The 22,156-nt window shown below is 40.8% G+C and overlaps 1 protein-coding gene across 1 annotated transcript in view; it reads left to right on the forward strand.

The window, feature by feature from the left end:
• The window catches only part of LOC138726513 (3'-5' RNA helicase YTHDC2-like), a 32,931-nt gene extending 12,620 nt beyond the window's left edge, over window positions 1-20,311 (forward strand). The window contains exons 11-30 of the mRNA XM_069868316.1: window positions 233-359; window positions 3,007-3,072; window positions 4,668-4,846; window positions 5,020-5,116; window positions 5,201-5,288; window positions 5,385-5,465; window positions 6,388-6,470; window positions 7,490-7,595; window positions 7,715-7,834; window positions 8,189-8,461; window positions 8,958-9,084; window positions 9,528-9,733; window positions 10,916-11,111; window positions 11,531-11,640; window positions 14,408-14,694; window positions 15,114-15,285; window positions 16,191-16,394; window positions 18,353-18,535; window positions 19,827-19,930; window positions 20,081-20,311. Coding sequence (XP_069724417.1) covers window positions 233-359; window positions 3,007-3,072; window positions 4,668-4,846; window positions 5,020-5,116; window positions 5,201-5,288; window positions 5,385-5,465; window positions 6,388-6,470; window positions 7,490-7,595; window positions 7,715-7,834; window positions 8,189-8,461; window positions 8,958-9,084; window positions 9,528-9,733; window positions 10,916-11,111; window positions 11,531-11,640; window positions 14,408-14,694; window positions 15,114-15,285; window positions 16,191-16,394; window positions 18,353-18,535; window positions 19,827-19,898 — 2,777 coding nt within the window. The 3' untranslated portion in view covers window positions 19,899-19,930; window positions 20,081-20,311. The remainder of the gene's footprint in view (window positions 1-232; window positions 360-3,006; window positions 3,073-4,667; window positions 4,847-5,019; window positions 5,117-5,200; window positions 5,289-5,384; window positions 5,466-6,387; window positions 6,471-7,489; window positions 7,596-7,714; window positions 7,835-8,188; window positions 8,462-8,957; window positions 9,085-9,527; window positions 9,734-10,915; window positions 11,112-11,530; window positions 11,641-14,407; window positions 14,695-15,113; window positions 15,286-16,190; window positions 16,395-18,352; window positions 18,536-19,826; window positions 19,931-20,080) is intronic.
• Window positions 20,312-22,156: the final 1,845 nt, after the last annotated feature.

The raw sequence follows: 22,156 nt of genomic DNA on the forward strand, positions 1-22,156 counted from the left end.
ATAGGGTTAGCAGAATTAAGTTTTGCAGTAATTTGTTGTTGTACTTGTTTTGAAGTATTGACAGATGTTCTAAGACATTTCTAAAATAGTGTTAAATTCACATGAACTGACTGGTGGGATGAAATGAGTAAACAAATTCTCTCTGGGCTTTGTTTTGGAAGTCATATCCTACATTTAGATGAAAAAATAACATTTGTATTTGTTTTGCTGACTTTTTTTTTGTACTTCTCAGTTGATTATAGGCACAGTGAAACCAGCGCAACTGCGCTAATGATTGCTTCAGGGAGAGGCTTTTTGAGTCAAGTAGAACAACTAATCAGTATGGGAGCAGATATCCACTGCAAATCATCCAATGGCTGGTAAAAACAAATAGATAAACTGAAAGATGTATTTGTCGATATAAAAGTGAGAAGGAAATTTCTATAACATCTAAACTAATTTGCTAACTTAGCAGACTACTGTAAACACTAATAGGTTTTTACAGTTCTAAACAATTTCTAACTTCCAATTATCACATTGCTTTCTGTAAAATATAAATTGAATTCTTATTTAAATGGTGTCTAATACGGAATATATACTCTTGATTTCAATGTGTTTGATTTAACACACTGTTTGGAAGAAAAACTGGCATCTTTCTCACTAGATTGATTGAATTAGACCTAAAATGTTTTGTGGTTTTTATTTTAAGAGAGTGACCTATACAGGAATTAAAAATATGACATTACAGGTGCAAAGATCTTTGATGTGATATATATATGTAAGTATTGGGAAGAGTATAGGGACACTGTGTGGTTGTGTAGGGATGGGGTCAGGAAGACCAAGGCGCAGCTGGAGCTGAAGTTGGCAAGGGAAGTGAAGACTAACAAGAAGGGCTTCTACAGGTACATCAGTCAGAAGAGGAAGGTTAAAAAGAATGTACCCCCACTGATGCTTGAAAATAGTGAGTGTGTATCAACAGGCGAGGAGAAGGCTGAGGTACTTAACAACATTTTTGCCTCAGTCTTCTCTGACAGATTGCTCTCTTCACTCCCACTGGGTCAGCAGACATCAAGATGGGGACCAGGGAGGTAAAATCCTTCCCACTGTAGTGGAGGATCAGGTTTGTGACCACTTGAGGAACCCAAACATATTTAAGTCTATGGGATTTGATGAGATGCATGCCAGAGTCCTGAGGGAATTGGCTGATGTGGTTGCCAAGCTGCTCTCCATGGTACTTGAAAAGTCATGGCAGCCAGAAGTCCTTTACTCTAAATTGGGGAGGTATGGATTTGATAGATGGATGGTTCAGTGGATAAGAAGCTGTTTGCGTGGTCGTACTCAGAGAGTAGTGGTTGATGGTGTGAAGTCCAGGTAGAGATCTGTGACAAGTGGTGTCCCTTATAGGGGTCTATACTGGCACCAGTGCTGTTTAATATCTTCATCAATGATATTGTCAGCGAGGTTGAGTGCACTTTCAGCAGTTTTGCAGATGACACCAAGCTGAGTGGTGCAGTTGCCATACCAGATGGACAAGATGTCATCCAGAGGGACCTGGACAGGCTGGAGAAGTGGGGCTGTGAGAACATCATGAGATTCAACAAGGACATTGCAAGGTCCTACACCAGGGTCGGGGCAATCCCTGATTTTAGTATGGGACGGGAGATGATGTGATGTGAGAGCAGCCCTGCAGAGAAGGACTTGGGGGTGCTGATTGGTGAGAAGCTCGACAAAAGCCAGCAATGTGTGCTGGCAGCCCAGGAGGCCAACCGTATTCTGGGCTGCATCAAAGCATTGTGGCCAGTGGATCAAGGGGGGTGATTTTGCCCCTCTGTTTCACTCTTGCGAGACCTCACCTGGAGTATTGTGTCCAGTTCTGGAATCCTCAACATAAGAAGGATATGGAGCTGTTGGAACGGGTCCAGAGGAGGGCTGCAAAGATGATCAGAGGGCTGATGCATTTCTGCTATGAGGACAGGCTGAGGGAGTTGGGGTTGTTCAACCTGGAGAAGAGAAGGCTCTGAGGAGGACTTACAGCGACCTTCCAGTACCTGGAAGAAGTCTACAAGAAAGATGTGGAGGGTCTGTTTACGAGAGCTTGTAGTGATAGGAGTAGGGGCAATGGGTATAAACTGGAGGGGGGCAGATTTAGACTAGACATAATGAGGAAATTTTTTTTCACAGTGAGGGTGGTGAGGCACTGGAACATGTTGCCCAGGGAATTTGTGCCCCCTCCCTGGAGCTGTTCCAGGCCAGGTTGGGTGGAGCCTTGAGCAGCCTGGCCTAGTGGGAGGTGTCCCTACCCATAGCAGAGGGGCTGAAATTAGGTGGTCTTTAATGTCCTTTCCAACTCAAACCATTTTATGATTCTGTATCGTGGAAATATTTGTGAATCTGTAAACATCAGATTTCTGTGGCTGTGAATTTTGTCTTTATATAAACAGGGAAATACAGTAAATAATTTTAATATAGGAAGACAAGTATTATGATTCCAGGAGTCCGGTGTTTGGTACTATCACTTGACAAACTTGGGAAGGATTGCAGTTTAGAAGGAGAGCAGAGTGAACTGCATTATGGGGAAGGCAACCTCTGTAAGACATCAAAAAGCCAAATATTTTCACAGAGTTTGGAGAAAAATGTTTGGTGTATGTCTTCTCGGGATGATTTAAAGGAGCTAGTAAAGGGTACTACAAAAAGGCATGGTTTGTTTATCTCTGCGTGTTGGTGTGTGGGTTTTGAAGGAATGGCATATTCTTTGTTCTCATTTCCTTCTATAGGCTTGCATATACTTCTTTGTAAAACTGAGATTCTTCTTTGACAAAGAATTGCAGTTATCTCAAAATTATATCGCTATCACACCTGTTTATGCACGTCAAAGGAGGAAGCTGCTGATCCAGCAGTAACAGTGTTGATTAAAAATCATGCAGAAATTAATAGTAAAGTGTGGTGTCAGTTGTCTCCTCGTGTAATGTGCCATTCGTATCTATCTTTTGAAGTGAGAAATTAAAGATTTCTATGCAACTCTTTCAGGATGGCTTTGGACTGGGCGAAGCACTTCGGACAGACGGAGGTTGTTGACCTGTTGGAGTCCTACGGGTAAGCTATAACTACTTTGCAGAAGCGATAGTGTAGCACGGTGAAGGGAAGTGTATGTTTTGTCTTCTTTTAATCAGAACAGGTTTTAGCTTTTTATACTCTAACATCTGGCCTAAATAGCAAGAATTATTTGAGAATAGGAATATTTTGAAAACATAGTTATATAAAAAAAAAATGTTGTATTCAGTATCACAGTAATTATTTGCTTGTAGGTTAATTATGGTTCTAGTTGTGTAGGGTTTCACAGAATCACTAGGTTGGAAAAGACCTCCAGGATCATTGAGTCCAACCATTCCTATAAACCACTAAACCATGCCTCTGAGCACCTCATCCATACCACATTTAAACACCTCCCTGGGCAGCCTGTTCCAGTGCCCAGTGGGCCTTTCCGTGAAAAGTATTTTTCTGATGTCTTACCTGAACCTCCCCTGGTGGAGCTTGAGGCCATTCCATCTTGTCTTGTCACCTCTCACTTGGGAGAAGAGGCCAGCTCCCATCTCTCTACAACCTCCTTTTAGGTAGTTGTAGAGAGCAATGAGGTCTCCCCTCAGCCTCTTCTCCAGGCTAAACAACCCCAATTCCCTCAGACGCTCCTTGTAAGGCTTGTTCTCCAGACTCCTCACCAGCTTCGTCGCTCTTCTCCGGACTCGCTCCAGAGCCTCAACATCCTTGTGGTGAGGGGCCCAGAACTGAACACAGGATTCAAGGAGCAGTCTCACCAGTGCCGAGACCAGAGGGAGAATAACCTCCCTGGACCTGCTGGACACGCCGTTTCTGGTGCAAGCCAAGATGCCATTGGCCTTCTTGGCCACCTGGGCCACTGCTGGCTCATGTTAAGATGGCTGTCGATCAACACCCTCAGGTTCTTCTCCAGGCAGTTTTTCTAGTCTATAGCACTGCATAGGGTTGTTGTGCCCCATTTCTTTTATATTCTGAGCGTTTATCATCTTAGTATGGACATTACTATCACAATTATATATCTAGGCAGTTTGTGATTATAGTAACTTAAATATGCAAATTCTATACCCTGTACCATTTTAATTTCAGATACTTATTTTGGAAGGAAGTCTGCTGTGTGTTTTTGTCTGTATATTGTTGATACATGATACTCATAATAAAGAAACTATGTGAGTAACGTGTCAGTAGGTCATCCAAGAATTTATTTTTTATAACTTGGTTATCATAGTTTACTTACAGTTTTGTAGAGACCTACATTATTATAGTTCCTCTTAGTGTAGTTTTTGTTAATGTAGTACCTGCTTAACTGTTGCGGTATGGAAGTTTTTGGAAAATACATTTATTTTAAAATTTTTCCTTTAACAGATAAAGAAATGGTATCTATACTTTGAGTTCTGACACATGTGCTTGTGGTTGTGTTATAAGTAGAGTTAATGCTGAAAATTGGAAGTTACATGTTTTGCTGGGTTAATACTTAAATCAGTAAACAGTAATCCTGTTGTGGCGAGGCTGTTCCACTGCACTTCTAGATTCAAGAGAACTAGTCTGGCTGGTCTTCATCTGAATCTGAGTTGATGGCTGAATGCAAAGCTGAAGCAAACAATCTTGACTCTGGCTTGTGTATTTGTGTGTTCTAGTGCTTCAGTGGAATCTGGAAATATGGATGAAAGTTCCCTGGTACAAAAAAGTGGTAGTGACCTTAGTGCAGAGGACAGAGAACTATTGAAAGCTTATCATCACAGTTTTGATGGTGAAAAAGTGGATCTGGACCTGATTATGCACATACTTTATAACATCTGTCACGGTTGTGGTGCCGGTAGGTGTATACACATACTCCCAATAAGTTACTGTGGATTTGGCTTCTGAGGAATTGTGCTTTTTTTCAGTAATACCTATTAGGTTAAACCTTTGGAGTGCTAATATATGCAGTACTGTAATATATTTGAAGTGAATTTTCTATTTAACTGTGCAAACTAACTTCTCTTTTAGGAGCGATTTTAATATTTCTTCCTGGATATGATGAGATAGTTAGCCTGAGAGACCGTATTCTTTTTGATGACAAGAGATTTGCTGATGATGCTTACAGGTAAAGCCTCTAGTTTCTGTGGTTTTCTTGAGTCTCTATTGTTTCTTTTAAAGATCCTTAAAAATGCGCTTTGTTTTGCATTAGATACCAAGTTTTCATGCTTCATTCAAATATGCAGACCTTGGATCAGAAGAGGGTCCTTCAAAGTCCACCTTCTGGCATCCGCAAAATAGTAAGTACCAGGGGACTTCATCAGATTTTGTCTTGACCTATTTTGTCTTTGCTTTTATACTTACCACAGTGTTTGGTTTCTTTTCTTTAATTGCAGATTCTTTCTACTAATATTGCAGAAACCAGCATAACAGTCAATGATGTTGTATTTGTTATTGACTCGGGCAAGATGAAAGAGGTACTATTGTCTTAAACTTTCTTTGGGATGTAAACTTCTTGGTGTTATTTTAAAATACATAATACGTAAATTTTGGAGACCTGTTTTTTAAGTAGGCTGAGCTAGTGCGTGTCAAGCAACAAAGCTCACCGAGAGGTTTGACATCCATTAGTTTTATGACAATTAGTGGTAATATCTAGCTGTTGAAAAACCCTGTAAAAGCTATGGCAGGTTGATATAGTTATGTATCCACAACTTTGGTGATTCTTTTTTTTCTTTTAATGTAGTATTTCTGTTTGATTTTTGACACAATTCCATGAGTTTAGACTGCCATCTTCCTGAGAATTGGAGAACACTGGGAGTTTCCTTTGTCCAACTATCGTGTCTAGCTGAAGGCTCATCAATTAAGTGCTTAAGCGTTGTTTTTGATGTGTTGAATATCCATTCCCTAATTACTTGTTCCAGTAAAGTGAGATAACTTAAGGCAGTTTAAGATCTAGACTATGACTAGATCATAGGAGATATGCGTATCAAATTTCTGAAGTTCTCATGGTAATACAGCTTTTGTTGTAATTTTGCATCAAACGTGGGAAAATAAGGATGTAATTTCTAAGCGAGACAAAGAGGAAAACGTTATTCAACGTAATAACGTATTTTTGCTTGGTTTGTGATACCACATAACGCAATCCATGTCTTTTATTGACTTCCAATTACCTATTGCCTAGAAAACTTTTAATTTAGGAAAATATGTAGCACAAGTAAACTGTGATGGGTTAGTATGAATTCACTTGAAATTAAGTACCTTACAACACACCTTTGTGCCAGAAGCGGCTCGTGCTTATATTTTTTAGAGACATTCTGTTGATTGTCTAAAACACTAGTAGCTCCTATTTCCTGTACACTATTCAGAGATGTTTTTATGTTCCTTGCTTTGCTTTTATAGAAGTCTTTTGATGCACTGAGTTGTGTTACAATGCTAAAAACGGTGTGGATTTCTAAAGCCAGTGCTATCCAGAGGAAGGGCAGGTAAGAAACGCTTCATACTGGATTTCATTTTGCAGATATCTGCTGTCTTGTATGTTAAGGATAATGTAACCAGGGTAGTAGCAGCCGTACTGGGTAATGCTACTAGCCCAGTCCAATATTATGGTGGATCATGGCCAACGCGAATTCTCTGCAGAAGAGTAAGGGTCAACATGTATTTTCTTGGAGAAATTTCCCAAGCTGTATAAAAAGTGGCACTGGGGAATTTCTCAAAGCTTACCTTAGGTCTAGATTGTTTTCCCCCCATCAATTTGTTCCCCTTCTCTTTCTCCCATGTGGGCACCAGCAACCACAGTGTCCAATAAGGGATTTCACAACTTCTCTGTGACCAAAGGGCTGCCAATTGCTAGTTTTTAATCAGTTCATCTTCATCCTGATCTTAGAGGAGACGTTGAGCAGTGATTCCTTTTACACCTTCTCCAAACCATTCATGACTTAATAAGAGGAATCATATTCTTCCTAACATTGGGTGAGGGCTAAGAGGATGTATAGCAACAAATGTCTGTGTTTGGTAATATGATATTGGCCTTAACCTGCAAGAATTTGAGTGTGAATGTGAGCGTTTGCTGTCTCTGTCCTCTCACTCAAGCTGTTTGGTCTTCATTCTACCTCTTACTTCCGAGTGTCTGGGGGATGTGAAGTGGAAGCGAGGAAGTTTGACTTATATTCCTTACAGCAAAGGACAGTTCAGGTTTGGATTCGTCTTAGGTTAGCAGAAAACCCCACATCACTTTATTTTTAGATAGGCCTTATTTTTGTTTCTCCAGACCTTTTAACTGTTGGGGTAAAATGACAATAAGATTTTCATGCTATCAAAAGTAATCTATGTACTGTAAAAGTCTCACATTGTCTGTGAGACTTAAACTTTACAACAAAATTACCTTTTCCTTAGACCTGCTTATGCGCTTCTTTTCTAAGTTTGTGTGTATGTGTTGTTGGGTTATTTTTTTTTTTTAAGAAGAAACTCTAATTTTAAGCAACTTCCATATTTTATTTTCAAGGGCTGGGCGCTGTCAGCCTGGAATCTGTTTTCGTCTCTTCAGCAGGCTCCGATTTCAGAATATGTTAGAATTTCAGACTCCAGAACTACTAAGAATGCCACTGCAGGTGAGCGTTTACTTTTTAAAAAATATCATCTGAACTGTTTACACCAAAAAAGTGTTTAGTTTGATTTTTTTTCTCCCCCTAGTCTCAACAGTCTTTTTTTTTTTTTTTTTAACTTGCAGGAGCTTTGTTTGCACACAAAACTTCTGGCTCCGATTAATTGTCCAATTGTTGACTTTCTTATGAAAGCTCCTGATCCTCCACCAGCTTTAACTGTGAGAAATGCGGTGCAAATGCTTAAGGTCAGCAGAGGAACAGGTTTAGATGGGAATTGTATTTGATTCTGTATTTGTGGTGTAGTGACATAGCTTACTGAGCTTTCTTTGTGCTGAGACTGTTGTGTAGTTACTGGAGGATGCTTTGAGTTGTCTGTTTTCATTTTGTGTGTGAATGTGGTATTTTTTTAAGGGAAGAGTCTGCTTAGAAGTTTCATCTCAAACTGTTAAGAGTGTAACTCGCTTTTTTAGTGTTTGGAAACAAGTCAAGCGCAGTATTCACATCCTTTCTGGGTTTTTTTTGTAAATGAATTTTGTCAGCTTTCCCACCCCTTTCCTCCTTCCCATTGTTTTTTGATTTTATTTTTTTTTTCAATATAGACAATAGATGCCATGGACCCTTGGGAAGATCTCACTGAACTTGGTTATCATCTCACAGAATTACCAGTAGAGCCACACCTTGGTAAAATGGTGTTGTGCGCCGTTGTTTTGAAGTGCCTGGATCCCATTCTTACCATTGCTTGCACTCTTGCATATCGAGATCCTTTTATCCTACCTACGCTGGCCTCTCAAAAGCGTGCATCCATGCTGTGTAGGAAACGTTTTGCTGCTGGAACATTTAGTGACCATATGGCACTTCTCAGGGCTTTCCAGGTATTGTTTCATCTTTGAAAAGAGTAGTAATCACAATAGATCACCTATCAAAGTGAATGATGTACCAGTCAAGTTGGGTGTGCCAGTCAAGTTGGACTAATTCTGTCCCTGGAGAAGAAACTGTTTTTACCTAGTGGCTTTCCTGTATGTTGGACTTGTAAATTTGTGAGTGAACACTTTTTGTCAGATACTTCGTTTTTTTCAAACCTGGTTGAATTCTGAATGTTGCAACAAGATGCCACTTCGTATCCTGTTACACTGATAACTGAATATGATGATCTTAAAATAACTTAACATACCAATCATTGTATTAACTTAGGGAATAGGTAATGAGAATCTAGTATTTAACAAAAAAAAAAAACAAGTCTCGTTTGGGACATTTTCTTTCTTTCAGAATGGTTTTTGCCTTCATTTTGTTGATATAATAAAAAACATGCATTTTTAAATTTTAGCTAGTCAAATCAATACGCAAATGTAAAAACAATATTCTTTCCAGGCATGGCAGAAAGCACGCAGTGATGGCTGGGAGAGAGCCTTTTGTGAAAAGAACTTCCTGTGTCAAGCCACAATGGAAATCATCATAGGAATGAGAACACAATTGCTTGGCCAGCTTAGAGCCTCAGGTAAATAGCTTTGAAAAAAAATTAATGTAGTTTTGGAGTCAAGTGTATACCTAGTATGAGTGCATACAAACTGTAAAAACAATAGTGTTCACTGATGTCGTTTTCCTTCTTTGATTTGCAATTGACCCGGTACATGTTCATGCTGGGCATGGTGCAGATATTGTAGTGAGGTGTGGCCAGGAAGCAGCTAACATAACTGAAAGCATGTTCTAATAAATTATTTCCATAGGAAATGCCTTTGTGTTTTAAAAAGTAATTCTGTTCTATGTTTGTGTAAAACCCCTTATCAGGGAGGATTGTAAGCATAATAATTTTTTCTTGATCCTGTTATGGTTGGCAGTGGTGAAAAATGTACTTTTTTTTTTTTTTCAAATTCCTTTTGAGAAGCAAAAAGGTAGATCTTAAATACAAGCAAATATAGCACGTTTGCCCTCTTTCATCAGGTTTTGTTCGAGCCAGAGGAGGAGCCGATATCAAATATGTTAATACTAACTCTGAAAACTGGGCTGTAGTTAAAGCTGCCTTAGTGGCTGGGATGTATCCCAATCTAGTTCATGTAGACAGAGAAAGCATGATTTTAACGGGACCAAAGGAGAAGAAAGTGCGATTCCATCCTACCTCTGTTCTTAGTCAACCTCAGTATAAAAAGGTAAAATCACTTTGAATTTATAGTTGACAAAAAAGAGGATTACGCTCTATGAAATGTTACAGAAATGTGTCTTCATAGTTGTCAGTACTTTAATACTAGCATTTGCATTAATCACTGTGTGTTTAGAAAATATTTTTCCTGGCACTTGATAAAATAATTTGATTCAGTTCATTTTTCCAATATTATTTCATCAAAAGGTAATTGAGTTAGTCCATCTTCTAGGCAGAATGAGACAAAATGGTAACCTTTCCTCCCAGTTATGAAACTGTTTTAAAGATATTTGGCTTGAAAGCTGCCTGGCAGAGAAGGACACAAACACAAGCCAGCAATGTGCCCAGGTGGCCAATAAGGCCAACAGCATCCTGGCTTGTATTAGAAATAGTGTGGCCAGCAGGAGTAGGGAAGGTATCATTCCCCTGTGCTCAGCAGTGGTGAGGCATTACCTCAGTTCAAGAAGGACGTTCAGATGCTGGAGTGTGTCCAAAGGAGGACACTGGAGCTGATGGAAAGTATTGAGGATAATCTGAGGGAACTGGATGTATTTGGCCTGGAGAAGGGAAGGCTGAGGGGAAGGCTTTCTGCAACTGCCTGAAAGAAGGTTGTTGTGAGGTGGGTGTTGGTCTCTTCTGTGAAGTAACAAGTGAGGGGAAGAGAGGGAATGTGTTCATGTTGTGCCAGGGGAGTCTTATAGTAGGTATTAGGAAATACTTCTTTTCTGAGAAGAAGGTGGAGCATTGGAGCAGTCTACCCAGGGCAGTGGTGGAGTCTCCTTCCTCGGAGGTGTTCAGACAACGTATAGATGTGCAACTTGGTAACATGGTTTAGTAGGCATGGTGGTGTCGGTCTGACAGTTGGACTGGATGATCTTAGAGGTATTTTACCAAACTTGATGATTCCATGATTACATGATTCTGTATAACAATCCCTACTCATAATAGTTCTGCTCTAAAACTACTCTTTTCTTTTTTTTTTTTTTTAAGATCCTTCCTTTAAAGCAGAATATTTTGCTTCAGGATAGTAGGATAATTTGAGTCTGGGTGAATACGTCTTGCTTTTTTAATTTGTGTGTATTAATTTGACTACATAAATATATATTTATCTCTACATATATAAAATATGTTAAGGTTTATTTGAATTGCAACTAGAGGGTTAAATAGCCTAGTCTTATTTGCTCTTGCACAGATTCCCCCAGCAAACGGACAAACTGCAGCCATTCAGGCACTCCCTACAGACTGGCTTGTATATGATGAAATGATGAGAGCTCACAGGGTAGCAAATATCCGATGCTGTTCTGTGGTAACATCTATCACTGTAGCACTCTTCTGTGGACCAGCTAGATTAGCAAGTGATGCTTTGCAGGAGCCGTCATTCGTTCAAGGTACAGTGGGGTTTGGATTTGGAATGTTTCCATTGCCATATGCATATAGATATACATACATACACACACACATATATATATGCGCAGTGTGTGGTTTTGCAAACAGCTTTAGATATAAGTTTGGTAATGGCTTGTTGATATTGATAAAGGTACATGAGTGAGTTGGATCACATCAATACAGGTGCTTATATAGCAAGACCCTCAAAGGTTTGAATACTTGAGTTCCGCTAACTGAAGCGAAGAATTTGCACTGAGGTATGCTTGCAGAAAATTAAAGTGGTTTTTACAAGCGTTCACCTTGTAAAATCAAATGTAGAAGGAAAATGGCTTTTATCGCTGGTAGTACAGTAGTATTCAGGTTTTTATATATAAGTGGAAATAATATAGAAATATTTGTGTACCTTTTATATTTTATTCAGGGGGTGTGTTCTGTAATGATAACAGTGATAGCGAGAATGAGGACAAAACAACTGCTGAATTGGCAGTACTGGAGCTAGATGAATGGCTCCATCTCAGACTGGACCATGAAGTAAGTACCTTGTGCTTGTTTCTTGTAGAAGGATGTTTATGTTGCAGCTTCTAGAAAGATTTCTGAAACATTTGGGTAAGCAAGAATTTTCTGTAAGAATGGCTGTCACAGTCCATTTGAGTCTCTCAGAGCTACAGGACAATGTACCTTATCATTTAACCTTTATTTCCTGAGCTCATTAAGAAATATAAATGGGGGCTCAATCCCCTTTTGCCCATACTAGTCTATTGCATGATTTCATTTATTCACCGTTCAGGTCATAAGGTTTCATAACTTTTAACCTATAATTCAATTCATGCACCTATGACCAACAGAAAAATAGAACCAGTTTACCTAGCCGGCAGTGAGAGGGGGAGGGCTCCTTCTTCTTTCTCCGTCACTGTGTAAGTGACACAGTTTGACCCAATAGCACTGTTCCGAGCACATATTGGACCATAGCTTGTGCTGGGTTAGTCAAAAATCTGAGCGGTAGTCAAGTGAACAGTCATGATGGCTTACTGGGTATAAGAAGGATGTTGAGGCTCTGGAGCGAGTCCAGAGAAGAGTAACGAAGCTGGTGAAGGGCCTGGAGAACTGGATTTACAAGGAGTGGCACTGGCAGAGGCTGCCCAGGGAGGTGCTCAGGGATATGGTTTAGTGATTGATGGAAATGGTTGGACTCGATGATCCAGCGGGTCCTTTCCAACCTAGTGATTTTATAATTCCATGATGGTTGGTTTTGCCTTTGGAAGACTAACTGGGTCATTGTAAGAGTATTTCTGGAGATGGTGGGTACAGTGGAGCTGTGAGGCTTGTATTGCCTTTATATGATAGATGCAGAGCCCTGCCCATAAAGGAATGTGTTTCCTTGTCAAGGATTCCCTGGCCTGCCCCAGGTACCTCAAGGACAGAGCTGGCACAGAATGGGAGCAGAGGTGGGATGTAATGTTTGGTTAACAAGCCCATATAATGCCTCTGCAGCTCAGTTATAAAAAAGACAGTCCAGCCAGGGAATTTGTGTTCCCCAGGGTCACTGGCTGGTCTGGGCTCGTTTGTCTGGAGAAGAGGACGTGCCCTGCTGCCTGCCTGCCAGCCACAGTCATATAAGTCTTTTCTTATATGAATACCTTTTCTTACATAGGAGCCTTGTGGTTGGTGTATACTACAGGCCACCTGATGGAGAGAGCCAACTCATGAAGCCTTCTTCCTCCAGCTACAGGAGGCTTTACACTTGCAGGTTGAAGTCCTGCTTGGGGACTTCAACTACCCTGACATATGCTGGAAAAGTAGCACAGCAAGCTGTAGGCAGTCCAGGAGACTCCTGGGGTGCATTGAAAATAATTTCTTAATCCAGCTAAGAGACCCCCAACCAGAGGGGACACAATGCTGGACCTCATGGTGACTAATACGAGTGAACTTATCAGTGACATTAGGATTGGAGGCAGCCTGGGCTGCAGTGATCAAGCACTGGGGACAGGCGAGGAGCACAATCAGGACCCTAAATTTCAGGAAAGCAGACTTCCAGCTCTTCGAAGAGTTGCTCAGTAGGACCCCCTGGGACGTGATCCTCGGGGACAAGGGAGTGGAACAGAGCTGGCAAATATTTAGGAATGCTTTCCATGAAGCACAAGAGCACTCAGTCCCCACATGTAGGAAATGAGGCAGGAAGGGGAAGAGAGCAGCGTGGCTGAGTCAAGACCTGCTGGTCAAACTCAAGAACAAGAGGGAGCTGCAGAGGCTGGCAGTGAGAGGGGAGGGCGGCTTCTTTCTCTGTCACGGTGTGGGTTTCCCCTCTATCACACCAGGAAGGTCTCAGCAGCCCAGCTACTGTTGGACCTGCTTCAAAAGCTTTTTGGGTAAGCTGCAGGTAATGGCTGCAGGAGGCAGCAAGCTGCGGGTGGTATTGGCTGCATGATGAACCTTCAGCTCTTTGTAACCATCTGTCCTGCTTATCTGATCATCTCAGTTTGACCCAATAGCACTGTTCTGAGCACATATTGGACCGTAGCTTGTGCTGGGTTAGTCAAAAATCTGAGCGGTAGTCGAGTGAACAGTCGTGATGGCTTACTGGGTATTTGCTTCTCTGAGAGGATGACAAAAGTTGGATTGAAATGAAGTGCTTTAACTTGGAATTGCTGAAAGGAAGTTACTGCCAAGTTTTAGAAAAAAGAAAAAAAAACAACCCGTGTTGAAGATAGTCTTGAGGTCATTGAGAAGCTCTGGCTGTGGTAGCAGGTAGGGTAGGTTCTGGGTTATGAAACAGATTTATTTGCTCTAGTAACATCTTGTAGAGGTGTTGAAAAGTGAGATTTTTTTAAAAAGGGAAGCATTACTGATAACATGAGAATTCAACTCTAGTAGTCTAAATTCAGTCATTGTGTTTGAGCAGAAATATGCCTCAGAAAAATGTCACTTAATTCTTTTCCCTCAGGTGTGAAGAAAGAGTGCATGAACACAGAGTGAATTGAGAGGAAGGGCATAAGGCATTAACAGTTGTTTGGTTTCTTTTAAATAGAAATGTAATGTGAAAAATGAGAATTCCTGTAGATTTACAATGTAATTTTAAGTTTAGTGCAGAGCTTATTGAAATAAAATGTTCTAAAAATGATCTTGCACCCAAGGAACGCAAAGAGAGCAGCTTGGGTTAAGTATTGGGTTTTCGCCCCATTGCTGGCATTTCAGCCCTGCTTTTCCATCTGGACCCTGTCAATTTTAGAATGCCAGATGCTGCCTGATAGGAAAGGCATATTACCTGTCTTGCCTTTAACAGAATTGAAATTCATTACAGGCTTCTGCTTTACTGTTGCAACTGAGGCAGAAGTGGCATAGCTTATTTCTGCGTCGTTTGCGAGCTCCTGCTAAACCATGGTCTCAAGTTGATGAAACAACTATAAGAGCAATTGTAGCTGTTTTAAGTGTGGAAGAACAGGCTGCAGGTTTGCAGCAGCCTTCAGGAATCGGTCAGAGACCAAGACTTACGTCTCCTGAAGAACTTCTGCCATCTACATGGAGGCCAGGGAGGCCAGCCAACAGCTCCACAGATACTGAATTCTCTGACTCCTCTAATGCCCAAAAGTAAGTTTTTGAGATCGTCTAGAAACTGTAGGTTGTCATTTACAAAGCTGTAAAAGCATTACTTGAATTGCTGCTAGTAGTAAAAAGAAAGCAACCATAGAAATACAGTTGAAAGAATTGATACTGCCCTATGCTGCACTGTAGTTGTGATTTCTTTGAGAGGTATTTCATATGTTTGCCTACTGTTGGAGACGGAAATATTGTATGTGAATGGTGATAGCTGGGAAGAAGTAGCAGTAGAAGTTCAACTTTACCATTCAAAACCAGCAGATGGTCAGTACGTTCTGAGTTAGTGTTTAGTTTGGTTTTGGAATTACTGTAATATATTTAGTCTTGTAGTAGGCTGATACATAGATATAAATTGTTCTGTGACCACTTAGGAGAATCCTGGTATGTCGTGTATCTCCCTTACTTTTTAGAGTTTTCATGAAATCTGCGCCTCCTGCACTTCACCAGCCAAAGAAGTATGAAGAAAAAAACCTCTCCAAACGAACTTCAGTTGACAGATCAGATCAGTCATCAGTGAAGTCTACAGACAGCAGTAGCTATCCTAGCCCCTGTGCCAGTCCTTGTTCTCCAGTATCTGGAAAGGTAGAGTTCTTGTAAATCACCCCACTCTTCAAAATTAATAGAATTTCAGAAATAAATTTGCTGATCTCTTTCAGCAACTATCAGCTATTGTATTGATAGATTAATAATTTAATTTAGGTTTTAATTTTTAACAGCTGTTATTTCTTTCTTGAACTTAAAATCTAGGCTGGGAGTCCTTGTTATGATAGTCCTTTTTTTTTCTAAATTAGTACATGCACTTCTGAGTCCTTTGGATTCTGCCCTCCTCTGTTTCTGTAACAGCATTAATTGATAGCGATTCTCTAAGTTTTGTGTTGTCTGCCAAATTGTGACTGCTTGCTTTTTTATGTTAGTTATTTTAACAAAGCACATATTTTAATGCAGCTGTTGGCATAATTGTCCCTACGTACTTGAATAGAAAACTGCAGTAATATTAAGCAGATCACTGAGAGGAAAACCCATTGTTCCTCTAGGCAGACTCATTGAAGGATTTAATAATTCCTCCTAAGTATTTCCGTTTTTACATTCAGCTAATGTAAAAGGGAAAAAACTTACTTTTCCTGGAGGTGGAAATGTGAGTAGTGTGCTTCAGGCTACAGTCTAGAGATATTAATTTTTTGTCATCTGAAGGTGTGTCAGACTTCAAATTGTTAATCACTAGACTGTTTAGGCCTGTTCTGCTATACTTGTTTGCTACCCTTTATGAATGAAGAATTTTTTTGGAAAGTGCTTACAAACTGTAAAATAGATGTGAAATACATTTCAAAACCAACTCTGATGGTACCAGCTGATAGGTTCTGTGTTCCATGTAGGATTTAGAGGAGGGTAGGAGTGCAGTCAAAAGATTTCTGTTTCCTTGTATGTAAAAGTTTAGAACTAAAGCCTGGCATATTTTATTGTAGCTTAATTTAATTTAATTTTTCCAGGGTTCCAAACCTTCTTCACCAAGATCAAACCTGCCAGTTCGGTACTTTATAATGAAAAGTAGCAACTTGCAAAACATTGATATTTCTCAACAGAAAGGTATATGGTCTACTACTTCAAGTAGTGAACAAAAACTAAACAGAGCCTTTTGGGAGAGCAGTATGATTTATTTAATATTTTCTGCTCAAGGGTCTGGACACTTCCAGGTGAGTCTTTAGTTAATACTTAATAGTAGTTTTGGTTGATGGTTTAGGTCACCATAGCAAATGACCACATGTAGCATGGATGTTCCTGCTTGTGACTTCTAACCTTCTAATAAGTAGAGTAGCAAGCCTGTGTACCCAGTTGCTGATGAAAGAATACATTGTTCTCTGAAATGCGCCCTTTTAGCTAACTCAGTTTGTCACTCAGAGGCTAAGACTGAATTGCCTTTAAACATCTTTAGTCAGAGTAATCATAGAATCGTAGTATAGTTTGGTTGGAAGGGACCTTAAAGATCATTAGTTCCAACCCTCCCTGCTGTGGGCAGGGATATCCCACTAGAAGAGGTTACCTAAGGCCCCATCTCTTCTGTATGCCCACCTTCATCCTTTTAAAACAACAATAAAAAAACAAAGCTCCCAAACAAAATGGAGGATTTGGACTATTCTTGGCATGGCAAAATAAATATTGTAAGTGAACAAGCAGTTATAATCAAGTCACAGCTCTCTAAAGAGAGGGAACTCAGAAATGTCTTTCTTAGAAATTTTAATAAAATCTGTTCTGCCTGAAATCTATTTTCTGAAAGTTAGGAAGCTGGAAAGTCATGACCACGTTTCTTCCATAGCTATGTCTTGACTTTAAGTTTAGCAAGGTATTTGTCAATATTTGTTGACAAGTTTATAGCCAATCACTGACTTGACCTGGCAGTGCTCAGTTGCAGGTTAGGTGTGTTATGGAGAGGGCTAAACTCAGTTGTTCCAGGTAAACAAAGTACAGTGTATCTCTGTATATATAAGCTATTCGTGGAAGTCAGCTGAACTCAAAATGTGATGAGCTAGATGAAGTACTGCTGTCTTGCTGGTACCACTGAGGGTTTACAGCGAGATATACGTATGATGAGTTGGCAAATGCAGATATAATATCGGAAAGTAATTTTTAGCATGCTGTTTGTTACTGAGAATAGGCTGTTGTATTGAGGCTCTTACACAAGGAAACTATGAGGGAAAGATGTGCTGAAGTCAGGAGTGTAGGTGATAGATGTTGCCTTGCCCTTCTAGTTTTGATAGTGCACTGGACATTCATGGGAATGTGAGCATTATGTTCATGTTAATATTCTCTTCTACCAGGTGCCTCTTTACTTTCCACCTTTATTTTTCCTCTGTTCCTTTTATTAATTTCCATTTAAGTCTGGCTTGAGCTGTCTAGGGCCTCACATCTTACAACAGTAGTGTGTGCTGCTGACTTACGTAGTGCACTGCATCTCTTGGGCTCCTGAAGTCTTAGCTGGCTTAAGCTTGCCTGAATAGTTGATAAGTTGGGGGTGTGGTGATAAGTGGGGGTCTTTTTCTGCTTTGTTTTGTTTGTCCTGTGTGTGAGTTGGAGCATCTGTAAAAAAACTTAGAAGCGATCTCAGATTTGGAGCTTCTTTCATTTTCTTTCTGAATACGTGCCTGCTTGGAATTTCTTCCCACTCTGCTGAAAAAGGAAACAGAAGCGACTTCTTTCTTTGAAGAACAGCTATACTCTTAATTCTGTGTGAAAGTTTGTTAACATGGAGGGAACATGGGAAGGATGGATTGATTTCTGCAGATAACTACACCTAGCAAGGAATAGCTAATGGACTGTTATGTAGTAGAACGTTGATTCTTTATACTTCAGATGTTTTTACAACACCTTTTCAACCTCTGTTACACAGTTTAAAAGTGTTTTGGATGGTAATTTTGAGAGATAAATTGAGAAACATTCTCTGTGGTCAAACTCTAGAAGGTGTGTTTGAAGTGGAAAAAAAATGATGCTTCTTTGAACTATCTAGATGTAAGTTATAAAAGATCCAACTTCATGGAAGAGAGCCTGTGCATTGCTTTGAAACTAATTTGAAAGTACTGTATGAAGTCCAGTTGCTTATTTCCAATGTAAGCAGATGTGCTGTAATTCCCTTTCCTATTTCAATTTTTTGCTCCAGGGATTTGCTAGAATGGCTTCAGAGATAGGGTGTGAGAAAAGTCAAGACTGGGGTTCTGCTGGTTTTGGAGGTGTATTTAAGGTGGAATGGATCCGAAAAGAGAGCATTCCTTTTCAGTTTGCACACCATTTGCTCAACCCTTGGAATGACAATAAGAAAGTACAGATGAGCAGAGATGGCCAGGTAAAGTTTTTCTTTTCTAAAGTCCTTGTTATGCGATACCTTGTTTGGCCTTGATGTTTATCTCAGCTGTCCTCATGTATCTGTTAATCTGAATCTTGATTCATTGGTGTACGTTCTGCTAATGCATTACTGTGAAGTAATGGAGGCTTTTTGATAAAATAAAAGTGATTTCTTGCTTAATATGTGTTTTAAAATTATTTAAAGCTGGATGCTTCCAAAAGTAAATGGTTTTGGAGTATGTAATTTTGATTCTGAAGATTTATCTCTGTTCAGATTTGTTCCCTGAAGTAGTCTGTCAGACCCAAATAACTATTCATAATTATAGCTTTGAGTTTCCTGTAAAGTCTGAAGAGAATCTTGAGATTTGGGGTAGAATAAAGCTCCAGTCTTTTAAAACCAAATGCAACTTCAAAAAAGCTGGAAGAGAATTGATACAAGAGTTCTCTGTGGCAGTTTCTGTGTTTTCCCCAGTCTGCTCCCCAAGTATCTTCCCAATAAAAGAGTCTAGAGCTAAAATTTTTATGTCATCTTTTTCACTACTTCACTAAAATGTCTCCACTTGTAAGAATGAGGAAAGGAACATAGCACATAATGGACTTAACAGTGCTTCTCTTGTAAGTGGCTAGTAATACCCAGACAGTCTTGGCAATCTTACAAATGACTCTTTTCTATTAATGTCCATGATTCTACCAAGAGACACTGTATTACTGTGACTTGCATTTCAACATTCACCACTATGCTTGACTGAATTAAACTTAAAAGGATGTGGAGAACAATCTTTAGTTAATAAGTGATATGACCTGTGGAAGGTACAAAGTATACGATGCCTATGTTCTTGTATATGGTGGCAGCGTGTCTGCTCAGAATTCTTTTCTTATCATAGAATCATAGAATCACCAGGTTGGAAGAGACCCACCGGATCATTGAGTCCAACCATTCCCACCAATCTCTAAACCATGTCCATCAGTACCTCATCCACCCGCACCTTAAACACCTCCAGGGAAGGCGAGTTAACCACCTCCCTGAGCAGATGGACATCTTACCATGAATGAAAAAAGCCCAAAACAACCTGTAGGCCAGTGTTGCTTATGAAAGTTCTTGTCTCCTTCCAAGCCCCAGTAAACAAACTTCCAGTATGTGAAGTTATTTTGGTATACCTGATAGCAAGAGAAATGAACTCTTTCAGAAAGACTGAAGGCAATCACCAGGAACTTGCTCTCACAATTTTGTTATAAATGGTTCTATATGATTAGTAGTAGCCGTGTAAATATTTTTTCCTGCTCATTTCTAGGAGCTGGAACCACAAGTTGGAGAGCAGTTGTTGCAGCTATGGGACCGTATTCCTTTGGCAGCGAAAAAATGAATTGATTGAGCATGTTGAGTAATGCGATAGAGGTATTTATTTCATGCATTACTTCATCTTTTTATGATGGAGGAAAAGCTACCTATATATGTCGTATCATTACAGTATTGGCTTTCCTTTGTAATTTGTGTAAGAATAGGTATGCTTAGTAATATCCTCTTCCTTTGGTTATTTTTTTTTAGCTGTGGTCATTGAAACATCAGCTATAACCACTTCAACCAGCAGAGTGCCTACGATATAAATACAAAGAAGAAGGTGGTGCAACAAACTCCTGAAGATGTTAGTGATGCTGTGCAGCAGAGGCCTGTTGCCAAATGGTATTCTAATGGTTTGTTAACTTGAGCGTTGTTACAGGTTCTTTTTTTCTTTCAAGAAAAATAAAAATTGCCAGTGCAACTTCCATCATCTTTCAATGTAGTCTCCGTGCTTTCTTTCTCTACCTCTTCTTTCAATTTGTCTTTTCCCTGCTGTACCGTTGTTAAGTTCTATTAGGCTTCGTCTTAGTCACTGACTTAGTGTACTATAAGGCTGGTCTGAATTCAGTCTGCTCACTGTCAGCACTACTTTTGTGTGTGGGCTACAAGGGGGATCAGAGGGCTGGAGCAACTCCCATATGAGGACAGGCTGAGAGAGTTGTTCAGCCTGGAGAAGAGAAGGCTCCAAGGAGATCTTATAGCAACCTTCCAATACCTGAAGGGGCTACAAGAAAGCTGAGGACGGACTGTTTACAAAGGCTTGTGGTGAAAGAACATGGGACAATGGCTATAAACTGGAGAGGAGCAGGTGTAGACTAGACATAAGGAAGAACTTCTTCACAATGAGAGTGGTGAGGCACTGGCACAGGTTGCCCAGGGAGGATGTGGATGCCCTATTCTGGAGATGTTCAAGGCCAGGTTGGATGGGGCCTTGGGCAGCCTGATCCACTGGGACACGTCCTTGCCCATGGCAGGTAGGGTTGAAACTAGATGATCTTTAAGGTCCTTTCCAAACCAAACTATTCTGTGATTCTTAGATTAAAATGAGAGCTTTCTCTGCTTCTGAGCCTGTACTTAATGGCTTTCATGTCTGCTAAAAATAGTGGCACAGTTCACAGTACCCTCTGTGTTCATTATGGCATTCTGTGTAGAGGCTTCCACAACTCAGTGCCAGGGAAGGTCATGGAACAGGTGATCTTGACTGCTATCATGAAGCACATGCAAGAGAACTGGGTGATCAAGCCCAGTGAACACATGTTCACAAGGGCAGGTCTTGCCAAACTAACCTGATCGCCTTCTATGACAAACTGACTCGGCTGCTGGATGAGGCTGTGGATGTATGTTCCTGGACTTCAGGAAAGCCTTTGACACAGTTTCTCACAGCATTCTGCTTAGGAAACTGTCACCTCTGGCCTGGACAGGCACAGACTCTCCTGGGTGGAAAACTGGTTGGCTGGATGGCCCAGAGAGTGGTGGGAAATGGAGTTAACTCCAGCTGGAGGCCAGTGACAAGTGGTGTCCCCAGGGCTCAGTGCTGGGTCCAGCCTTGTTCAATGTCTTTATCAGTGACCTGGATGAAGGCATCGAGTGCACCCTTAGCAAGTTTGCAGACGGCACCAAGCTGGGTGGAAGTGTTGATCTGCTGGAGGGTCGGGAGGCTCCAAAGGGATCTGAACGGGCTGGACCGCTGGGCTGAGACCAATGGGATGAGGTTTAACAAGGCCAAATGCTGGGTCCTACACTTGGGGACCAACAACCCTGTGCAGCTACAGACTAGGAGATGTCTGTCTAGAAAGCTGCCTGGAGGAGAGGGACCTGGGGGTGTTGGTTGACAGCGACGGAACATGAGCCAGCAGTGTGCCCAGGTGGCCAAGAAGGCCACTGGCATCTTGGCTTGGATCAGAAATGGCGTGGCCACCTGGTCCAGGGAGGTTATTCTCCCTCTCAGCACTGGTGAGACTGCTCCTTGAATCCTGTGTTCAGTTCTGGGCCCCTCGCCACAAGAAGGATGTTGAGGCTCTGGAGCGAGTCCAGAGAAGAGCAACGAAGCTGGTGAAGGGCCTGGAGAACTGGACTTACAAGGAGTGGCTGAGAGAACTGGGATTGTTTAGCCTAGAGAAGGGGAAGCTTAGGGGAGACCTCATTGCTCTCTACAACTACCTGAAAGGAGGTTGTGGAGAGAAGGATGCTGACAGGGGACAGGACAAGAGGGAATGGCCTCAAGCTCCACCAGGGGAGGTTCAGGCTTGACATCAGGAAAAAAATATTTCACGGAAACGGTTA

Source organism: Phaenicophaeus curvirostris, chromosome 14, assembly GCF_032191515.1.
Source record: "Phaenicophaeus curvirostris isolate KB17595 chromosome 14, BPBGC_Pcur_1.0, whole genome shotgun sequence".
NCBI classification, from domain to species: Eukaryota; Metazoa; Chordata; class Aves; order Cuculiformes; family Cuculidae; genus Phaenicophaeus; species Phaenicophaeus curvirostris.